Genomic DNA, 23,950 nt, shown 5'->3' with positions numbered 1-23,950 from the left:
TAATCTTATAACTGCTCTCTTAGAAAATCTTTTTCATTTAATACATTACTAGTCGACCGGCGGCGTACCATACTCCGCTATTTTGCAAAGCCAGCTTTAGGGCACTGCAACCTATGCAACCGCAGTGGGCCCCGCACTTAAATAGGCCCCACGTTAATCCTATGTGTAAAGTATTAAATTAAACCATTTCATAACTTATAACAGATTTCCTAATTTACCAGGAGCTCCTAAAAATCTCCTGAAATTGCAAGTATACGAAAAAGTCTTGGAAATCTCCGGAAGTTATTAAAATCTTTTCAAAACGCAGGCAAATCTCCTGAAATATATAGACAAAATTGACATTTTGGGGTGTCATTCAATATGGAAAACGCCAATCCTACGCGCAATAAAAAAAACTGCATTATGCAAACCCGTAATTGTGGAATCTGGTGAAAGAATGAAGAATTAATTGAGGTCAACAATTCTCGTAGATAGATTGAAACATTTGTTAATTCTTGCTATTTAGCGTGATTTATGTATGAAATAGAATTCTTATGATATACTGTATTACTTTGCTACACGCAAGGCTCGTAAAGTAATTATGTACGTAGTAAAGAATGAATAAAATGCAAAGACGAATTTATTTTCTAATACAAATTCTTAATTTTACTTATTATTCGAATCACCACGAAAACTTGGCCCTGCGAAATCCGTATCGCATAGGGCCCCATAATGGTTAAGTACGTCCCAGCTAATAAGTGACGGGTAATTACAGAGTAGATTATCTGTTTCCCTCCTTTTTTGTCACTGCTAACTCTAGTCCGACTTGCAGAAATAAAAGATAGATCTTTCCAAGACTTCTTGGTCACAATGGATAAGTCCGGCCCTGCTATTTAGTGACGGGTGAATACTACTTGTTCTCCCCCCCCCCCTTCTTTTTTTTTGCCACTAAAGTTACGTAATGTAAATCTAGTCCGACTTGTAAAATAAAAGAGTGATCTTGTCCTAACTGTTGAGCCATGAAGAGATATGTATATTAAGATTTTTTTATATTTTTGTGAATACTTTTAATGTTCAATATTTAGTTTACTTTTGTTTTAGAAGTCACCCCAACAAATCTAATCTGCCCTAAGGATCTCTGTGAAAGGACATCCGTTTAACGTGTTAGTCCATTTAAAAAAAAATATGGGAAGTATAGTACGAAATAACGCATCATTTATTTGGGAGGTTTATAACCGTCTGGCTTGAGCCACTAGTACTTTTTGACGCCTTCAAGTAAGAATGTGGCTAAATAAATCACTCTGCCTGCCTATAAGAATAATTGTGTTGCTGTTTTTTGTCATCTCTTCTATATGGTTCTGAAACATGGAAGCTATACTAAAAGCAACTAATACTTGCACACTTTGACCATCACAAACATACGATGGCAAGACCGCACCAAAAATAGAGATGTTCTTGTAAATGCCGGATTGGACAGCACTGAGGGACTGCTTATAGTTTAAAAGCTATGCTGGTCATTTTAAGAACATACGTAGATGGAAAAAAAAGCGTACCTAAGTCGACCACCGCCGAACTACGGTCGAGTCTGCTTTAAATGACATAAAATATGTTGATCGCAATTTAAGACTGCTTTGGCATGTAAAAAAAAGCCTAATACTATCATGTTTCATTTTAATGCCAAGTAAATTCGTTTTTGTGCGATTTTTTTTTGTAGTTCCTTTTAAACGTTGAATATGCCATTTTTTAAAATGTATTTATACATCGCATTGTTCAACTGTAATAGAAGTAGTAACAGAATCTCATCCCCCCCCCCATTTTCTCAACGAGAATGCAGTATAGATATTAAAAGAGATTTAAAAATATAGGTTTTATTTTAGAAATTACAACATTACCTTAGTAATAGAAGTTGTTGGCGTTGTCAACTTTCTTTTTGTAGCAGCATGGCTGTCTATTGTTTGTGTAAACTTGTGTTTTACTTTTAAGATAAACAATAGAGAAGGAAAGTGATGTCAAAGAGGAATACGCTCAAATCGAAGTGAGTCGAGAGAAAACTAAATTCCTTCTACATTTTAAATTAAATTTTACTTTTTCACAAATCTATTTCATTGAAAAACACTTAATATTTTTCATATTTTTTTTAGTTTTGTATTGCATTCACACTATGATATTATTCCCTTTATCTTTTTTTTATTTATCAAATCTTACTACATATTTTTTTATCGAAATTATTTTTTCTTGCATTATTCTACGGCATTCAGGAGTCTATTTCCCAAACGCAAATGACTATGATTTACTGTTGAAAACCTTGAAAGAAGTATTCAAAATACACTAAATCACTAAATTAGGTCAGGATACCTAGGGACTGGCAAGAAGCTAAGATTAGGCCCAGAGAATATCAGATCGGGAACTAGAGTCCAGCATCACTCACCAGCATTACATATAATATACTAGAACACATAATATGTAGCAACATTTTGAATCATTTAGATAAATATAATGTCCTCACTTTATACCAACATGCTTCTGGAAATATAGGTCAAGTGAAATCTAACTAGTAAGATTAATTGATGATTTTCATAGGGATTAGATGAATAAAGATGAAACTTTATTAGACTTTTCGAAGGTATTCAACAAAGCTCACCACCATAGCTTGCTTTAAAACCCAAAATACTTTGGCATTAATGGCTCATTACAGCAATAGATTAAGGATTTTCTAATAGGAAAAAAAACTGCTAAAAATCAACACCAATAATAATAAACTCAAGTGTACCTCAAGGAACAGTCTTAACTATTAAGTGTGACAAAAAACAACTTATCTATATCATGGTAAACCAGCTACACACACTAAAAACTCAAAATATCTAGGTGTATTAATAAATGAAAAGTAATCATGGAATCACCATATTGGGTTTATTAAAATATTTTTTCTACTAATCAAACAAAAACATAAAATTAAAATGCTAATTAACTTTAGTTAGGCCAATATTAGAAAATGTATCCTCAGTTTGGGATCCCTCAACTCAAGAAAACTGAGCAGTGAGACTTATAACTAACGAATATTTCAATTTGTTTAGAGTAATAACATTAGTTAAATCACTAAACGTAGTGACACCTCAGGAAAGAAGAAGAATAAGTAATGTAGCTATAAAACATTAAACCATAACTTACAAATAGAAAAACCAAACATACTGAGATAATCAGAAAGACACAGGATAGAGGCTCATTTCTTATTTCATACTCTAGAAAAAATTCTTACAAGTGCTCCTTCTGGCCTAGTGCCATTAGAGAATGGAATCGATTGCCCAGAAAACTCCGAATTAGCAGAGATTAAGTCGTTGACTAGATTGACACATAAAATGCGTATGACGTAATTATCTTCTTTTTTGAAGTAACGTTTGTAATCTATAAAAAGTAAATGGGCTAGGTAAAAACTTAAGATTAACTAAATAAACATTCGTTTAGGTACATTTTGTTTACCGTTTTCTAAGTCTAAATCTCTAGGCCTATTTCCAAATTAAAATCTTCCATACCAAATATCCAATATTCTTATTTTAGAGTACTGTCTTTCAATAATTCCATATTTGGATCCGTATCATATAACTTGGATATCATAAGGATGGTGTTAAAACTTCTAAGTCGAGCGCTATAAGTTGAAAGCCTTATATTCATATTTAGTGAGGCTAACACATGACAAGCATTAATGTTAGAGTTTATTGTTAAACTAACCTGATACTGAGGGTAGTGTGGCAGACCAGTGTTAGATATAACTATTCTTGCGATAGGTAGTCACTTAACCAGTCACTCATTACGGTTGAAGTTATGTTAAGAGAGTCAGTCGTTTTGTAGGTTGTAAGTAAAATTCAGTTCCTCTCAACACTATTATATCTTTCTTCAAGCAGCTTTTTATGGTATTCTTGGATTATACTATATTGGTTGTTTACTTTTGATCGTTCTATATATGAATACAGATACTTATATATCAGAAAAACAATCGTTATGTCTGCCATTAGAAGAGTTTCTTGGTGTTTTACGGAAGATGTTTGATTGTTATAGATCTTTCACCCTGAAGATGCCAACAAAATGTAACAAATTTAAACTTGAAGACAATGATTCCTTAATAATGTAGTCTTACGATACAAAAGCGGTCTGGTTTCATTGGCCTAATGAAAGTGGACCTCCTTTATTCGCGAAGCTATTAGATGAATGCCTAGGCATTAGTTCTAATAGAAACGAGGTCGCCTGAAGCTTTTCCTCTCCAAACAATTAATGTACGCAAAGAAACGGAAAGTTCTGATGAGATTTAGTATCAGACGCGTCGCAGGTTCTGTCAGGGTGTAGCACCGTTCGGTGCCAACTTTCTTGGAGGTGCCAAATCGTGGATTTTTCCTCAGGGTTGACTTTCATGTTTTTGTATAGCATTAATGCATTATAGGTTTGAGTTCAGAGTTTTCCTTTTCCTCCAGCTAAGTGGAACATGCATCTCCTTTCCGAAGCTTACTAGTTTAGGACCCAGTTAATTGACTTTACCATTCTCATGTTACTGAAACCATTTTTGAAGGATCCAATATCCTAGTTTTAATGTGAAGGCCAGGATATACACTGGTTGTCAGAAGATTTATATATTCGCTTAAACAGTAGAATCGGGGCGAAGTTTAAATGAAAATAACTTTTGGTATCATCCCGTAGTTACTAAAAGCAAAGAAATCACTCTTACATTAGTCAACAGCTGCATAAAGAAGTAATTGTGATTAAACAAAATATTTTTACATTCACAGCTTCATCTTTCCTTTATAGCCTGTTGGACCATTAGGGCACCACACTTGTGTATTGACCGTCTTTCTCCATTTTTCCTTGACTTCGGCTTTTGGTAGAATCTCTTTCAGTGACAGGACAGTCCATTATTTTATGTTGTCTTCCCATCGCCTTCTCTGTTTTAGTTTGCTTTTTTAGAGGGGAGTTGTTAGCAGGTTATCACTAATCTTTTCGTTGGTGATGCGGTCTTTGAATGTGATACCTAGAATCTTTCTGTAGCATCTCAATTCCATTTCTAGGATCTTCCTTCTCTATTTCCGCAGCCAGTGTCCAAAATTCACAAACAAAAAATATTGTGGCCAAGACAATGGTGAGAAACAGTTTAATTTTAGTATCGATAGATTTAACTTTTTAAAAAAATATTGTTTAAAGTTTTGCAAGTGCGGCGGTGGACTATGCAATACTGGCTAGTAGTTCAGTTCTTTATCCTTTATCATCCTTCAAATCAATTTTGCATTGAACAATTTGATAATTTTCATTTCTTCAAAAGATTTTTTTGCTTAAATCGCAAAGAATAACGATCCATTGAGTTGATTGTGTATTATTTTAGAAAAAAAACAACAACAAAATAATAATAAGAAGAATTATAATTAAAGTAATATAAAAATCCTAAATGAAAAATAGCAACCAACGAAAATATGCCCATTATACTGTAATTTTGTTTGTCTAGTATGATAATAAATAAGTCAATTAAATTCTATACAGCCTTTATGTTTAATTACTTTGTTTTGGAAAGTCTCCTTGCTCTATTCTCTTTTGCGATCCGATGGTTTCATTCTATAGTAAAGAAAAAGTTTTACATTTGTTAATATTTTTTAAGAATATGCATACATAACAAGGCATTTAAATATCATTAAATATTTTGTTCTATTTGTTATTATTTTTAACATGTAAATTCAAAAGTCTTTTTAATTGTTAGAAAACTATATAATAAGACTAAAACAAGTTTGCTTTCTTAGAAACGTATTGCTATAAGTTATCTCCATTGTTTTTATTCCTTTGAAGATAAGATTTGAAACGAGCAATAAGTTAGAATGTTTAATCTATACAATACAGTACAAATATTTAAAAATAATGTAACCTAAATTATTCGTTTTTTTGTTTATGTTAGAAAGAGCAATATCATCTTTAGAATTGCATTATTTACATTAGATGAAGTACTTGGCTCTTCAATATCTTCTGATGAAATAATTTGCGAATTTCCATCTGCACAATCAGCGCTTGTTTGAGTTCCCATGTGTTCTTTCATTAAAACTAAAACAGATGTATGTTTTTTTTTAACATAATAATAGTCCTACTCATAACTATATTATAAAGCATAAAGTAAGGCGTATATATTTGTGTATGTATGTATGTATTTGTGTATGTATGTGTGTATATGTGTATGTATGTATGTATGTAATGTATGTATGTATGTATGTATGTATCTATGCATGTATGTATGTATGTATGTATGTATGTAAAAATGTATGATTTGAAAAAAGAAGAGTGGCCAGGGGGAAAGAGCGTCGAACAAACAAAAATCAGGATTTTTATATTTTTATAGTATTATAACATACGCCTCATATAAACTGTTGCAACGTCTAGAAAACATCATTAAAAAAGCATCAAAAATTACACTCACAACATTACCACATTTAAAGGAACTTTTTGAACAAACGTGCCTAAGAAAAATCGAAAAAATCTTGGAAGACAACGGCCACCCGCTCCATCAGAACTACGCCAGGTCGTCGCGAAGTGGGCGACTGCTGTCAATCAAAACAAGAACGGAGCGGTACAAAAACTCGTTCGTACCTCACTCGGTCAGACTCTATCACCGCCACTCATTGATCAGGGAACATGAAATGCACCAAGATACCTGTGTGTAGTCGCTGAATGAACTCTTTATGTTGTCTGTTGTATTTATGTGTATTTTTCTGTTGTGTTGTCTTTATATGAGAAACGAGTCCTTGTAATCACAACAAATTTCCGTAAGGATCAATAAAGCAGTCTTAGTCTTAGTCTTAGTCTTATATTATAAAGCATAAAGTAAGGTGTATGTATGTATGTATGTATGTATGTATGTATGTATGTATGCATGTAAAAATGTATGTATGTAAAAATGTATGATTTGAAAAAAGAAGAGTGGCCAGGGTGAAAGAGCGTCGAACAAACTGAGAGAAGAAGCAGACCTATCTGCCATTGACCTAGCCAACGCATGCTACATATGCGGCCGGTTTTTTAAAGCAATGATTGGACTTTACAGTCACCTTCAAGTCCATATAAGGAGGAGGAGCTATATATATATCGCCGGATAGAGAAAAAGTGTCGGATATTTGGCAGAAGCCTGGGCCGGAGCGACTATCCTGTGCACCACTAATATATATATATATATATATATATATATGTGGCATTTTACGTCTTGAAATATCACGCTTTCCCTTTGTAACTTCTTGTGTGACTAAAGAGGCCAATCCTTGATACACAGCTGCGTGCGGTCGCAGGTTAGGCAAATTTGATCACCAGGCGCCGTTGCATTTTCACACTTCTTTCTTCTGCTGTTGTAGAAAGCATCTGCAAACAGAGACCTTTCCTTTATGCGCTCTCTCTCTCCATGTGGATCTATCCAGTGCCACTTTTCCCCAGCTGCTAGTGTCAATTTTGAAGAGCTTCATGTCAAGTTTCCATACATCTGTATACCGTAAATGTGGGTGACCAGCGGCTCTCGTACCTTCTATTAGATCGCCATACAGAATGTCTTGTGGAAGTTGACCTACTGGCATTCTACGAACGTGGCTAAGCCAGCCAAGAAGTCTGCTGCTGATAACAGAGCGGATGTCCTGGCACCCTGCTCTTCGTAGCACTTCCTCATTGGTTATCTTATCTTGCCACCTTATTTTAAAGATCCGCCTTAGGCATCGGAGGTGGATGACATTCAGCTTTTTTTCCTGTCATGAGTAGATTGACCATGCTTTACTTATGTATAGCAAAGTGCTCATCACACAGGTTCGGTAGACTAAGGCTCTAGTATTGTTAGTCAGCTATATGTTGTCCCACACTCTTTTCTGCAACCGTGACATGGTGGCCATTGCTTTTGCTACCCTGTTGTTTATGTCTTTATCCAGTAGAGTATTGTTGGATATGATGGAGCCGAGATAGCAAAAGTGAGCAACAATTTCTAGTGGTTGGCCATTATGTTTACTTGAGGTGCAGTATTTGTCTTTCTGGGCTAGTATCTTAGTCTTGTTTTGACTAATATTTAAGCCGACCTTCTGGCAAGCAGCAGATAGTTTGTCAACCAGGGACTGAAGCTGGATATTAGAATAAGCCACAATTGTTGCATCATCAGCATACAGGAGTTCCCTGATAAGTATCTTCCTAACCTTGGTTTTTGCCTGCAGCCTTGATACATTAAATAGTTTTCCAGAGTATTTTATGGAGAAACACACCTTCGTTGATGTCGTTGTATGCATAATACGGTAGATAGGAGAAGAATATGCCACTGTTATCCTCAAAAGGTGCTGATTGGGCTCCATTGAATTTGACAGTACATTTTGTTTCCTCATGAAATCACTCAATACATATAGACAGATATATATATATATATATATATATATATATAGATAGATAGATAGATAGATAGATAGATAGATAGATAGATAGATAGATAGATAGATAGATAGATAGATAGATAGATAGATAGATAGATAGATAGATAGATAGATAGATAGATGTGTTCAATAATTGACGTCTACTATCCCATACAAAAACAAAGGAGATGGTCATAACGGAGCTTCTCTATGCCGATGATTGCGCGCTGCTAGCTCACAGTGAATATAACCTCCAGAACGCGGTTAACAAGTTTGCTTACGCTGCCGCCTCTTTTGGTTTATCTATAAACCTCGGGAAAACAGAAGTCATGTTCCAGAAGTCGCCCAAATAAAACATAATCAGCCCAAAAGATCACTGTTAACGGACAGCGTAAACGGAAGTGGTAGACCACTTCACATATCTAGTTAGTATAGTGTCAAATGACGCCTCACTTTCAAGGGAAGTTGATAACCGTCTGGCCAGGGCCAGTAACGCTTTTGGACGCCTTCAGCCAAGAGTCTGGAAGAACAAATCGCTCCGCCTGCCTACAAAAATCAATGTCTATCAGGCGGTGGTTTTCTCAACCCTTCTATATGGCTCTGAGGCATGGACACTATACAGAAAACAACTAAGACTTCCTGAGCGCTTTTACCAAAGATGCTTGCGCTCCATCATGGACATACGATGGCATGACCGCACTATAAACAGCGATGTCCTTGCGAACACCGGTATGGACAGTATAGACAGTATAGAGGGATTTCTTATTGTCAGACAGTTACGCTGGACAGGGCACGTATCCCGTATGGTAGACGAACGTAAGCCAAAGGCAGTCTTTTTTTGGTGAGCTAAAAGGTGGTCGATGTAACAGAGGCGCACATGAAACGCTTCAAAGACCAGCTTAGGCGTCAACTTTCCTTAGCTGACAAAGAAAAGAGCACCTGGTTGCATGCTGCCTCAGAACAAGAAAGCTGGAGGTCACTCACGAAGGCCGCAGTCTACACATTTGAGACCAAAACAAAATGCGCTACCGAGGACAAACGTAGACGGCGAAAATAAAATCTAAATCAACCACCTGCGGATTTTGCCCTGAATGTGGCAAAATATGTAGGTCACAGCTGGGGCTGCGCAGCCATGGCAAATACTGCATTGCTCACTAATCTATATATACTAACGAGAAAGTGCGAAACGCGGGCATTCTATAAAATGTCGGTTTATGCAAAGTACGAAATATTTCCTACTTTGCCTAGGCATTCTATATAATGACTCGACATTTTATAGAATGACTAATTTTGTCAGGCAAAGTAGAAATCGACTTATTTAGACTGATATTTATAAATTAAATATTAATGAATGATATAGATAGATAGATAGATAGATAGATAGATAGATAGATAGATAGATAGATAGATAGATAGATAGATAGATAGATAGATAGATAGATAGATAGATTGATTGATTGATAGATAGATAGATAGATAGATAGATAGATAGATAGATAGATAGATAGATAGATAGATAGATAGATAGATAGATAGATAGATAGATAGATAGATAGATAGATAGATAGATAGACGAATAATTACATGTATTTATTTATTTTTACCATTTAGAAATGTATCCTTCAAAAGAATTGATGCTGTTGGCCTCTTTTTAGCATCGAATGTGAATAGTTTAGAAAGAAAGTTTTCTGTCTCTTTGGGTAATTCTGCATCCAAGTACTGCTTATCAAGTGGTGTAAGACTGTCCCTGCTCATAAGTCCTTGTAAAGGAAATTTTTCTATTTTAGAAAAGGGAATATCACAAGTAGTCATTTCCAAAACAACAAAACCAGTCGCCCTGTTTTAGTTGAAGAAGGCAAACATTTTTAATAATTTAAAAAAATAACAATGTACATTTTTAATGACTACGTTTTAATTGTATAAATAATATTTTACATAAGTTTAAACATTTATTTATTACGATTCCTAATATCGGCGTGTAACTACATCATGAAAAAATGGTATAAAAGGAAAAGGGGAAAACTTAGGTTAACATGCACTGCGTTTTCCAAACCAGTGCTTCCCAAAGTGGTCTATATAGACCCACAGGGGTCTACGAAGACTTCCAAGGGGTCTACATAAGTAAAAAAGTAAATTGGGTGTTATGATAATGAATCTCATTTCAGCAGGTTATAACTAATTTTTTTATCCGATTAATGAAATTATTTTGTACATTGGACTTCATTCCTTTCTTGTCAAACAAGCGTGCCTTTTTTATGACGCTATGAAACCAATTACTGTGGAGGATCATTTGAGACAATGCCAACAACAAAGATAACAAAGATAAAAGTTTGAAAAAATTTTTAACACACAATGATAAAGTTCAGAATAGACCCATAAAATCTCGATCGACATCATATAGAAAGATAAGTCATAACAGTGAAACCTCTTTCTTCGTAGTACTTATTGTTATGTTGGAGTGTTCAGATGACTAGATCACTATATAAGATGAACTGCGCAATGGTTTCTAGATCAGGCAGCCTTCCATAGAGTTTCTCTTCTATGGTGTTATGTTGGGGCCAGTGGTGTGTTCTGGCTTTGACGAAGAATACAGTTTTGAAGGACATGGTTGGCATTCTCTGGTGAGACTCCACAAGGGCTAATTTTACTGGTCCCCATTTTCAGCTTCAGGAGCCTGTGTTGTTTCATTCCGTTGTGTCTGGTTCTTATGTTAAAAATTAGTCGTCGGTCGTGTTGGGATAGTTTATATTAGACGTCGTCCTCATTGCTATTTGGATAAGAGCTTGTCCATTTCTCTTTTTTTCTATTCTCTATAAGTTTGTATAGGTATTTGTCTCCAAGCTTTAGAGGACTTTTTTCTTTTTGCATTAGTCATGAAAACAATCTGAACTGTTTGGCGTACATGAATGATTTGCTAGATAGGTAACCGCTAGTTCCAGTGATCTCATTTCTGCTCTATGGTTATCTGAGAGCTCACCAGTGGCAATGGACTTGATATCTTAATTAATTTTTCTCCATTGAGATATTTGTTAAGTATTCCAGCTTTTTCGTTTGTGGTGGCTTTTTGAGGTAATCAGAGGCGGCCCACGTCGTATATCTATCGTATCCACTTAGGAATATTCAAGTCGTAATTTTGCTTCAATTGTCAACACACACAAAATATTTCAAAGATTCATTTGACGTTGTAGAATTATTTTTTTTTTTGTATGTTCCTTCAAACTACTTTCTTGTTAAAACCTCCCGCTAGACGACACTGGATGGCTGTTAGCAGATTATAAACCTGAAACCATAGAGAAGAAGTCCAAACGTTAATCCAGTGTGCCTACCACACGAACAGGCACATTCTACTAGCTAGATTTAAATTTAATCTAGTTTTTTTTCAGACTAGATCTAGATCTATATTCTAATTGAAGTCAGTGTAGATTGAAGATCTAGAATTTCTAGGGCTTGTCTAGAATTATATAAACAAATTAACTTAGTTCAAGCTCATAACTACAACTGAATTTTTTGTTTTATCTATTATTTAAAAGATATTACAAGTAGAGCTATTGTTCTTACTAAATGTTATCAGGTTTATAAAACAATTGTCTTAAAAAAGATTGTTTTATAGTTACGTGATTTGAGGCTAATTACCATATATCCACAGACTTGGAATTGCTCTTGCCCTTTTCAAATACTTCAGGGGCCATATATCTTATTGTTCCAGTAAATGCAGTATATGTTTTGGAAATCTCCTCAAAAAACCTTGCTAATCCAAAGTCTGCCAGTTTAATGTTTTTGCTTTTTATGAGTACATTTTCGGCTAGAGAGAAAAAGATGATAGAATGTTTAAAATTTTATAGATATTGTTATCAATGCATTTGTGAATATGTCATTCTTTCCTATGAAACTCGACAAAATTTTTTTTTCTCATATATGATTTTCTTTTAAAACCAAAAGTTTGAATTTTTTATTTTAAAAAAGTTTAATCATTGACATGGTCCAGTTTGCATTTATATTTCGAATAGATCTTGTCTTTGTTTTTTATTAAGAGTGAAGAAATCTAGAAAAGCAATAAGAAGTAGAAAAAGGATAAAAGTTATAAGAAGAAAATTGTGATACATCATGAAATAAATGATAAAAAAATATAATGTTAAGCATGGTACAGGGCTGTCCATAATATTTTCAGTAGGGTGATGCAAGTAGCGGCTATGGCTCAAAGTTGTAGCTTGGAATTTCTTAATGATTTTTTTTTAATTTGTCCCCCTCCTCGCCAATAAATTTGCTATATAAAGAGCACTGTAAATACTTGTTTAAAAAAAAAAAAAACTAAACCTGTACACAAACAATTTACTATACAAGTTGTTAAGTTTATCCGTGCTGCCTGTGCTTCCCTGCGGTCGATCAAACAAACAACTGCAAACATTGACTATTGCTGCGGAAACTGACATTAAATTCACTAATGAATTGCATCTCGTCGCGATAGATAAGCTGCCGATGAACGCTTTTGTTTCGTGGACAATGTGGATTTTTTCTTCACTTTCCAGCTCCTGCATCTTTTATGAATGAAGACAAAAGAGGTTGAGCTGAGCATTATTACTGCTTGGAACGTGGGTCTTTAATGAATAAGCTATCCAATCAAGATACGTAACTTAAAGCCTTGTTCTGAAATAACTCTCAAATTCCAAATATTTAGTTTTAGCTCGATGTGTCTTTGACTGCGAATTCTCGGCAGCACCAATTCACTACCAATTTTGTCTGCCAGTTGTTTCGCCATACTCGGGATGCCATCCCTGAAGTGTTCCTCAGTATGGTCAAGCTGGTTTTTGATAATGTCAAAGAGACTGCTGATAAGCCGTTGAGCAGCCACTATGTTAAGATGTACAGATTGCAACGTAAACTGGTTCAAGAATAGATTAAATTTTTTATACATTCACCTTCGCTTTACTTAAAACATTAATATTTTGTTTAACTGTATCTAATACACTATATCAGGCATTGTATCAGCAATACGCCAAATACGATTTAACCCCTATTAAAAAAATTACAAAAAAAACAGCAATCTATATTCTAGGCTTTAACTAAATATAAAAACTATAATTATGTGCTAATGAAAACAAAACGTCACAACTAAAGTTCCATAGACTATTTCAGAACATTTATAGTGCAAAGAAATGCAAGTCAAAACTTAAATCATACATGGTTGGCCATCAGCTTTAGAGAAGCTTATTCTAGTTTATTTCAATAATAGCTTATACTAAAGTAATACTTCAGTGGACGCACTACTTGTTCAGTTGTTATTTAAAAGAAGTTAATTGATATGAAGGTGTAAAGACTTGGCTAAAATATGGCTACTCGGAATTTAATGACTAGATTTAAAATTCAACATCTTATCTCTAAATATAAAATAAATGACTTAATTATTACAAATAGAATTGAATCTAGATCTAAAAAGATTAAATATATATAGATTAAAATCAATTATAGCATCACTAGATCTATATACCTAAAAACTAGAACCTAGATCTATTGTAAGTCTAAAAGATCTAGATCTAGAAGTAGAAGCTGGATTAATAAATAATAATCGTTTGATCGCAAAATCTGCTTGCATAGTTAATTTTAAAAATTAAATGGTTCACTTTTGAAAAAGAAACAAATAGCCGCTGCACGCGAACTTTGAAAGGTCTAAAATATTATGATGCCCGATTTTCAATTTCTTTTATTGTTAATTGGTTCTAAACGAGACGTACGGACAGAAAGAGATTTGGGACGGGGGGGGGGAGGTTAAGCGTTTTAATTTCTCACGTTTACTTTTGAAAATTCTGAAACGGTAATTATACTTGACTTTTAATAAAATATATTTTCGCTAATAACCTTTAAAGGAATATTTTATTGAAGATTTCACTTAAGCTATATTGTGCTTACCGTCCTCTAAAGAAAATGTTCACCTAGATTTCCTTTTCATTAATGTCCACAAAAGTGTTTAGGTTGAAATTAATTGAGTGAAATATAAAAGCGATAATTGATCGGACAGTGTTCCGTGCTAAAATTGTATGATATTTTTTTTTTTTGCCTAGCTGCCACCATTCGACTTTTCTGTTTATGATTTTTAGAAACTTCCAGACTGCCCATTCCGTGCCACTATCTTCCGAGTGGTAGTACCACTTGAATTTGATCCGTTAAAAAATCCTAGCTTTTTGCACTCTGATATGTTTGCGACTCTCTTAGTGGGTCTAAAAGCTTCGCCAAACTGTCTGCCTTCTCCTTTCCTTTGATTTCAAATGCATCGGAATCAATTGTATCATCATACGTGCCGTATGTTTTCTTTCTAGGCGCTTAACACACGTCATTGCCTTTTCCAGTGGGTAGGCCACGTCTCAGAGCGCTAAAGAGTTTGTAGCCAGGAGAGTGATTCTTTTAGAGGATCACATTGGCCGATGCAGCAGTTCCTTCCTCAATACGTTGCTTTATATGCTCTAGAGCGTTTCTGATAACTTCCATTTCTGCAGCATAGTTACTTTCACCTGCACATGTGTACATCGCTTTCAGTTGCACCGGAGATACAACTGCCGCACCATAGCCCGAGTTATTGGAACAACCCAAAAGCATTTTGTCTACTTCTTGTATCATTACAACATCGGCCTTGTACTTATCACATAACCTATCGATCTCAGGCGCCTTAAGGTGTAGGGATGCATTAAGACACTTTTCCTTGTCCCATGGTGCCGTCATATTTCGTGGGGTAAGGGTTACAGCTCCCTCCTATGTGGTTGAGCTGCTGCTCATGGTCGGTTTGAACTGGGTGGTTGGGAGACGTGTGCCTCCCGCCAAGTGCCCTGTTTTCGCTCTTGTTATATTTGCATGTAAACCTAGTGGATTCTTGAAGCTTTCGTGGTTGGTAGCGTTCATTTCTTCCATAGACACAAGAACAACGCCGTAAGTGCATCTTCGTCGATTTATACCTAGACGTTTTGAGGAGGATTTTGTACTAGTAGATAGTTCCCCGACGGGGGGAATTCAGGTTGCATGCTAGACTAAAGGTTCTCATCTGTTGAGATGTTGCTACCTACCTAGAGCTAGGGCTCTTGACTAGCTCTTACCCTCTTTGCACTGCTGCTGGAGAGATTGTCAGGGACCGTTTTTCTCATCACCCGAAAGTCCGCCGTCAAAGAGGTAGCTTAATATAACAACTTTGTCTCTTAAAATGTACTTCTAAAATCCCACGAGCCTTTAGAGCCACGAGCGAGGGTAGGTCTACGGTAGCTGCTGCTAGAGACGTTTGCAGTGTTTCCAGGGGCCGTCGCGAGTATGCCGAAACAAATAGAGATCCCTGCATTTTAAGAGCCTGACTAATTGCGAGAACATTTTTAGTCACTAGACATTGGTAAGATGAATAAAATAGAATAAACACATTTACAATTATCTCTAGAATTAGTATAAACATATTGACTAGTATTTCTTTTTCCTAAGAATGAATCAGTGTTTGAGAGACGAGAGACAGAGAAAAGAGCCATTATTTATATAAATGAACATATAATTATTGTTACGCCAGATGGAGTTCTAATATATTTCATACGTTTTATATCTCTATGGACACATTCTAATCCATGAAGGTATTGAACGCCTTGAAGTATTTGTCTTGTAAAATGTTTAATCATATCAATGTTTAGTCGACCATTGGTAGACATATACTTCCTTAGGGATCCCTATAAAGAAAATTGAGAATAAAGTTACATTATGATAAAAATTTTATAGAAACACTATATAATTTACCTGTCACTGACAGAATAGACGTTTAAAACCTTTCTTAATATCGGTTAACATTGTAATGAGAAGCTAATCTAACTATAACAAAACTAAATTATATTTTTTTTTTTTAAATATAAATCTATATTATACTTCTAATGGCTCTAATGTATGTATTCATATAATAACATATCACCATTTTTTTCAGTTACTACTTTCTGAGTTTCTGAGTGTCTATACAACTTGCCATGTCTCTGGTGACACCTCATTGTTCACAAAATGAAAATAGTTAATGGAGCTCAAATTAGGTCACGCGTTACCACGCTTAGATGCCAGAGAGACACCTATGATAACTTACTTCAAGATTGTAGATTATTCTAAGGAAAGATATAGAAGGAGGAGTAGTAGCCTGGGAGAGAGAGAGAGAGAGAGAGAGAGAGAGAGAAAGAGAGAGAGAGAGAGAGAGAGAGAGCTAGAAAGTTAGATTTAGAAGTCGCTAGTTTTAAAATTAATTATTACTCATTTTATTAATCATTATTACTGTATTATGTATCTGTATGATATATATACAGTACATATATTTATCGTTTCAAGTTTGAGTTTAAAAGAATTAAACTCTAGAAAATCAAATCAGCACTTTGTTACCTCATTGTCTATTAAAGTGAACTATAATTATGGCACCTCCAAATAAGCATATATCATGAAGATTATCAAATATAAAAAAAAACATAATAAACACGTGACACAACTAAACAACTTTCAGGATCGTGTTTTGTTGTAAAAATGTATAAAAACACAATTAAATGTAGGTATACATTTATTATTTGCGCTGATTGTGGAGGTGGAAAAAGAAGAAATGTTTGGGTGAAAGAGTGTTACGACACCATAGTGATAACGGACAGAAAAAAAAGGAATCCGAATAAAAGCTATGAAATACTTACTTTTTGAATTAGGAAGCTGAATAAAAGTCAGCGATATATGTAATTTCTTTTACGGGGTAAAGCTAATAAAAAACGCGAAACTAGAATTCTCAGGCTGTGGAAGGTCGACGGAAGCGAACGGTTCTAATTCAAACTAACAAGCTATAAATCATGAGCCAAAATTATATTAGAAGAGAGTTAAATGGGAGGGAGGGGTTGGCAAAAATATTAAGTGAGCGTTTGATTTAAAAAAGGCTCATGCCAAAAAGCATCAGAGAGTTTTTGAAATATTTTTATAAAGATATGAAAAGTCGATAAATACTCAGAGGTTGTATGCAAACTATTTCCTAAGGAGTAAGCTGAAAAGAAAGGTGGTACAAGTGATACTAGAAATGACTGCTAAATGTATATGGTTGGAAGGGGTAGAGTTATAATGCAGACAGTGACAATTAAATGTAACATATTGTCATAATCTTTCCCAGCACACATCCATCCAAGATAATGCAGAAGTTGCGCACCAGTAGTGACTAGACTAGGAAGGACGTTGACATTTGGAGAAGAAGATGCTGTGTTCAAGGCAGACATTGTCTTATGTATATGTGATGTCCTCATGTAAATAAACATCTATGCCTCGATGAGTTGCCTCTCTTTAGTTATTACAACATTATAAAATTAAATGTTTTTGTCCGAAAAATATAATAGACCCTATCGGATATTTCAAAACAAACCAAAAAACAGAAGTATACCTACTTCTGTATATGTAAATTCTTTGTTCATTAGCCTCTAAAGTTGTTTCTTCCGTACAAGATTGTAAGTTCGGTGAAACTACTGGTCAGCTTTAGTACTATTTTCTTTGACTTAATATTGTTTGCAAGATCTTTGTCACAGCGTCATTTCACATTGAGTTTTATTTATTCAAGAAGGTTATATAACCAGAAAACCTCTGAGTAGAAAGACGAAGTGAGAAATACTATATCTGAGTTTCTTTTGGTTCTTGGTAAAGTACACATGTATTAGAGTTTTAGCTTTGTCCTCAGAGAGGAATGACGTATATTTCAGTGGACCTATTTATATTGAATGAAAGTTATTGAGTCTGGATTGATTATATTATTTCTTTATTATAAGGTTGGGCGTGTATTCTATGTTTCCAGTATATGAAACTGAAGAAGCTACTAGTGCACATTTTGTTACTTATTTTATTCTAATAAATCTTTATGTCTGCTAACTCGGACTTCATAGAACGATTACTAGCTATTTCATCATTTATGTTTGTTCAGAGTCTAGAATCCGAGACATTTGCGTCACTAGTATTTCTACATTAATTATGGCTTTGACTTTACATTTGGTGGCCAGTCCAGTCGGTGTGTATACTTTTTCTAGAGTTGAATTCTTTTAAACTTAAACTTAAAACAATATGTAGTCCTACAGTTCATATATTAATTTTCTTCCTCTGTTGGTATTTTATTTAGCCTATGTTTATTATATTTTCCTGCTGTAGCCTACGTTTTAATCAGCGTATTTCTGGAGTTTTTGTGTGCTAACGTGTGACCTCTAATTTGAGCTAAGTAAACGGTCCTTATTTTGTGAACAATGAGGTGTCACCATGACGTGACTTTGGATAAAGACACATTAATAAATTCAAGATTCTCTATATTGGCTGCACTAACAGAAAGGTCCTCTTTATTCATGCAGAAGTAACTAAATCTTTCATCGAATAGACTCACATATTCAGTTCGTTACAAGTAGTTTATCTGTCATATTAGATCTATTTTAACTGTAAACAGAGTACTTGAGAAAGTTAGCTACTTCCGTGTAAACTGGGCAGTGACCTACTTTCACCTTATTTGTAGCACGAGCGCATAGACTGAAGATCACTCATCATTACAACACAACCGTTCAACCAGGAAATCTTACATCTTATGCAGTATTTTTACTTAAGCTTTCTTATCACAGCTTACAAATTTAAAGGTTGTTGAGCGTATCAAAACTATTTCAACATTATTCAAATTAGAAGCCAGTGTGGAGCATCCTAGTTAACACACTATTCCAATATCAGGATGACTTCATCATCAAGAATTGATAAACTGCAGAGAAGATCTTAATATTGTCTGGATGAAAACAGACAACCATGATACAACCTGTGTAGGTGAAAATATCCGGCACCATCATGGGATTATCCGGGGGGGGGGGTAGGTGACTTGGTGACCGATTTTTTGTTTTTATTTTGTTTATTTTAGGATAGATTTTAATACTAAACCATCACTCGCACCACCGCAGCCAAGAGGGTTTTGAGTTTAAAACATTATATATGTTTTTTTTTTACAGTTAAATCCCCCTCTTGTATAAAACAAAACAAAAAAAGTGTAAACTACAATTCCCAAATTCCAAGAGCATTTTACGATAAAAAAAACCCTCTTCAATATATGACTATTTATACATCACTCACCATATTCTATGAGCGTAGCCAAGAGGAGTTTGTGTTAACCCCCCCTCCTTTTTTTTTCAGTGGGGTTTGAAGCTAAAAAAATATATAAAAAAGCAAATTACACACTCAAAATTCTCTGAGCGTAGCCAAAAAGGTAATGAGTTTAAACCCCTTTCAGCGGGGTTTGATGCTAAAAATACCTCTTCATTATAAAACAAAGAGCAAATTACGCACTCAAAATTCTCTTAGCGTAGCCAAGCCAAGGAGAGTTTGAGTTTAAACCCCACTCCTCCATAGCGCTTTTTTAAGTTTAAACACTCTCCAGATGGTTTTGAGTTTAAAATCCACTTACAGAGAGTCTTGAGGTTGAAAACCTCTCTCTTCAATATTATTTTAATGCAAACTAGTCACTAATTGATATTAGCGTAGCTAAAAGGGGAGGGGTGAATTTGTTAAACAAAAATTCCAGAGATGTTTCAGTTTAAAACCTCCAAACAGATTATTTTGACGATAAAACTTCCCTTTTCGATATAAAATCTTAAGCAAACTACAGAGCCTCGTAAGAGATTTACAGGATGTGTTCTCCCACAAAATGAAGAGTAAGAGATGCGATGAAATAGAGGTCATTACGAGGAAAGAGCAAAAGGGATATCATAGTATAGCTTGGCGCCACAGTTTCATGGAGGACCTCAGAGCAGGTGGAAAGAGTCTGCAGACATTGCCAGTGACAGATTTTGTAGAAGCAGCTTGAAGCCCAATGCGCCAAAGAGCGCGGGCGGATCTAAGTAATTAAGAATAGCAGATTAGCTTTTTGAAAAACTTTTTAATAGCAGGATAATGCACTGTGGATACCTGAGATTATGCATTTTGTTGGCTTTCAGTACCGAAAATATAATTTTATACACTTGTTAATAATTTATATATCAAGATGACTTAATTTGCTAGAATGTATATTTTATTATTATTATTTTGCTTAAAATCAATTAGTAATCTAACTGTTACTGCGAAGCAGGGCGTTTTGGCGTAAAATACATTATGATTTTTCATTGTATTATTTCTTTAAAAGGAATTATGCATATTTATGTTTTGCATGAGTGTTTGTGTTAAGACATATTTTTCACATACAGAAGAAGACGTATATTTGTCCGCTATTTTTGATATTTAAGTTTGTTATGTAATTATTCTTAAATCTCTAATATTACACAACACCAGGCTGCCATCCATACTTCATACTTAGAGTGGTCTGCACTAAACTTATCAAAAACATAGAGATATCCTTCATGTGAAATTTTGTCTTTTCTTCGCTTCGACTGGACTTTTTCCATTGTCTATATAGATTGGCACAGGTTTTCAGTTAGAAATATAATAGAATGAAATGGCGAAAGTTTTTCTAGTCTGTCATCGTGCTGGAAGATGGTTCAATCTACGCGAGCTTATAAAGACGTAGGGGTGAAGAGATTGAAAGAGCGGGATTTAGAATTATAAATTCGCACCTAGGGATATCAAGTGTAGTGCTAGAAACAGATTATCATCTTACGCGTGAGAGAGGAAAGGGTCGGTGAAAGAGTATATACAAGAAGTGAAATGTGTTCAGAAGAGAGGGGGCGGGATAGGTGTCACAGGTAATGACCAGTCCCATGGAGATGATCGCCAGATGCTTGACGCCAGCGACCAGTGCTCGCTGCTGCTCTTTTCTTCATTTGTTTAACTATATCTGCGTCAATGCGAGATGTGTCACCCAAATCACCCTTACCCAATTTCTCAAAATATATATTTTCAAAGTATCTAAGTGTCGTGAATTTGTTTCTATCTATTGTTGCCCCAAGTGTTTGTTTACATTAGTGGATTCACGTTAGAGTTTGTACTGACCACATTCCGTGTCTTGATCTTTACAATGTGTGAAGTTATTATCGTCATTCAGCGTAATAAAGATTTAGATGTTAACAAGTTTTTTGTTATATGAAAGTATTACACTAATGTCAAATAAAAAAACTGTCTTTTGAAAAGAAATCCAAAAATGTCATCCAGTGCGATTAGCAGAACTGTGATATAAATAAAGGGGAGGGAATAGCATGTCATTACCATTCAGGAATCAGACTTTTTTTAGGCCTATATTCATGAAATAAGCAAAACCTTTATATTTATAAAAAAAACACTATTTGCTGGGCTGTGTTAGAATTCATACTATACATACAATATTATGGTAGAGTGAAATAAATACGCTATAAATACGTTATAAGCGCTACGTGCTTATTAAATTATCGTCAAATTATATCTCGCGCCAAAACGTCCCCAGCGTCAAAACGGCGGGGCCAAAACGTCACGTACCGCTGTTATTTTTTAAAATGTGATAAATCTTAAGCACAGATTTCATCATTAAAGTGGATATCTTAATTTCCTTCCCTCTTTTGTGATATAATGTACTATAAATTGTATATTTTTTATGCAGTATTTTTCTGATGGCTAAATTTAATTTAGTAAGATTTATTTTTTTAATGCTACAGTTATACCCTATAATTTATCCCGGTTTAGAGTTATATTTGTGTAAATCAGCATATGTCCATATATAACTATATGAATTGTATACACTTTTTCTAGTTGCCATTGTTTATAATTATGTTCTAAACATATTTAAAATATTTTTTAAAAATTTAATGACATCCATGAATAAGTGAGTTAACTTTTAAAAAATAATTGTCCGTATGTTTTGTTTATTAACAAAAATATTGATATGAAAACATACATTTTTAATAATGATATATAGTAAAGAAAACAAATCCAAGCAAGAAAAATGTAAATAAAAATATATTTTTTGAATACTGCCTTTCCTTATCATATACATTTTAGTGTTGTTTTTTTTTTGTTTTTTTTTTAATAAATGAAATTTTATTACTTCTTCGATGTATTCCATGAAAATGAAACTCTTAAATTCCAATTCCAAAAATCCATAATATGAAACTATGCGTTCGCAAGAAGGCATTGCCTACTGTCCTTGGACATAAAATATTGCCTGGTGTCCACAGTGCCCTATACTGCCCAGTATCATCTGCCTAGTACCCAGCCCAGACTGTCCACTTCCCGATAGCTATTGCCTAATGCCGACCGCTTAGAGCAACCTTCGCTGCAGAAGATAAACTGGTGTGAGTTAGCACGGCCATCTACGAGCTAGAGACCACAGCTGAGAGATCATCCTACCGTTATTCTCACCAACTTAGTCTGCAGCACCAACCCTCTCTACCACTAAACAGGCAGTGGCCTCACCCTAAAGCCAGCTTTCCTATAGAATAGAGAACATCCCGAGCCGACGTCCTGAGACAGATCTGGATGACTCATACTTCTGAGTGCCAGTCCCACGACCACCAGATGACGACCCACGGGCTAATAGCTAAGAATATAGGTAGTCAGACATAGGAACATTATTCCATTCACGCCTAAAGAAGCAATCTATGATGATCAATTATGTTAGATATTAACACCTTCATTTCACTTTTTAATTATATTATTTTTATTATTTATCTATTCATCTATTGTAAATTTTAGACCAATAAATCATTTTATTTTATGCATTTAATTCACTGGTCTGTTCTTACTGTTAGTTGCGGTGTGACTGTTTAAAATCTTGTATGTGTGAGCAGGATAAATTAATAAAATTTCCCCTAGACTTTAATAAACAATCCAATAACTAACTAATTAAACATCTCGTCACAATATTTATACTAGTTTAAAAAGTAGCTCAACTTAAGTCTAATAAAGAAGGAGACAACATTGGCCAATACTATTATACGAGAGATGTTTGAGGTACATATAGCGCCCGTATATCTTAAGATCATCTTCGTGTTCAGTAAGAATCTTTCCCTCGAACTTGTCGTTTTTGTCGCAAAGAGACGTGAACATAATGATGTTAACCACTTGAGAGAAGATGGACTTTTCTGATCATTCAAAAAGAATTACGTCAGCAGTTTTGAAACGTCTTTTTCAAAAAGTTTTTAATCGATATTTAGACAGAAGCCTTAAACACAAAAACAATATACATTTAAAAAGATCCTTAGTAGTAGAAGATACAAAGTCATTATTTTCAATATTTTAACTTTTTAAACATTAAACATTAAACATTGATAGTGTCATTTCAGTGGGTTAATATTCAAAATTTTATTGATACTAAAAATGAATAGATAACTTTTTAATATAACCCATGTTAAATATTTTAAATTACTTCACCTTCTCCCCATTGGTTAGGAGAGAACATCAATCCCCATAGGGGTGCCCCACCAGAGCTTGAGGAAAGCTGCAATATTTTATGCGAGTTTCTAATAGGCTTGTTGTCCTAAGATCTTCCTCATCCTTAGAAGGCGTCTTGTAGCGGGTCTATTCTGTTCACGCTAAAAAAGGTCAATAGAATGATGGTACGTTGGTCGGCAGAAATTGGTTCGTACTGACGTAAAAACGGGCTCGACTATAGAACCACGATGAAGACGCATTAAAATGTTTTCTCTAAAAGAGCCTTTTGAATCTATCTTGCT

At 34.6% G+C, this 23,950-nt stretch overlaps 1 protein-coding gene across 1 annotated transcript; it reads right to left on the bottom strand.

The window, feature by feature from the left end:
- Positions 1-1,250: 1,250 nt before the first annotated feature.
- On the bottom strand, positions 1,251-22,410 carry LOC106063221 (mitogen-activated protein kinase kinase kinase A-like). Its single transcript, XM_056017636.1, has 8 exons — positions 22,324-22,410; positions 15,916-16,045; positions 11,994-12,162; positions 9,965-10,197; positions 5,939-6,045; positions 5,514-5,568; positions 1,872-1,954; positions 1,251-1,337 (listed from the first exon to the last, which is right to left on the bottom strand). Exons 1-8 carry the CDS (start codon positions 22,408-22,410, stop codon positions 1,251-1,253), a joined length of 951 nt encoding a protein of 316 aa, XP_055873611.1.
- Between the last annotated feature and the right edge of the window lie 1,540 nt (positions 22,411-23,950).

This window comes from Biomphalaria glabrata, chromosome 18, assembly GCF_947242115.1.
Source record: "Biomphalaria glabrata chromosome 18, xgBioGlab47.1, whole genome shotgun sequence".
In the NCBI taxonomy this organism is placed as follows: domain Eukaryota; kingdom Metazoa; phylum Mollusca; class Gastropoda; family Planorbidae; genus Biomphalaria; species Biomphalaria glabrata.
Note: the sequence above shows the minus strand (reverse complement) of the source record. Positions and strands in the feature narration are given on the sequence as shown.

Excerpts from the sequence above, each read along its gene's own strand:
- LOC106063221 (XM_056017636.1), bottom strand. The coding sequence starts at position 22,410 with ATGCCTTCTTGCGAACGCATAGTTTCATATTATGGATTTTTGGAATTG. Across the intron at positions 16,046-22,323 it reads TCATGGAATACATCGAAGAA|GGATCCCTAAGGAAGTATAT; the intron begins GTAATAAAATTT and ends TTTTCTTTATAG. Across the intron at positions 1,955-5,513 it reads AGGAGACTTTCCAAAACAAA|TAAAACACAAGTTTACACAA; the intron begins GTAATTAAACAT and ends TTATCTTAAAAG.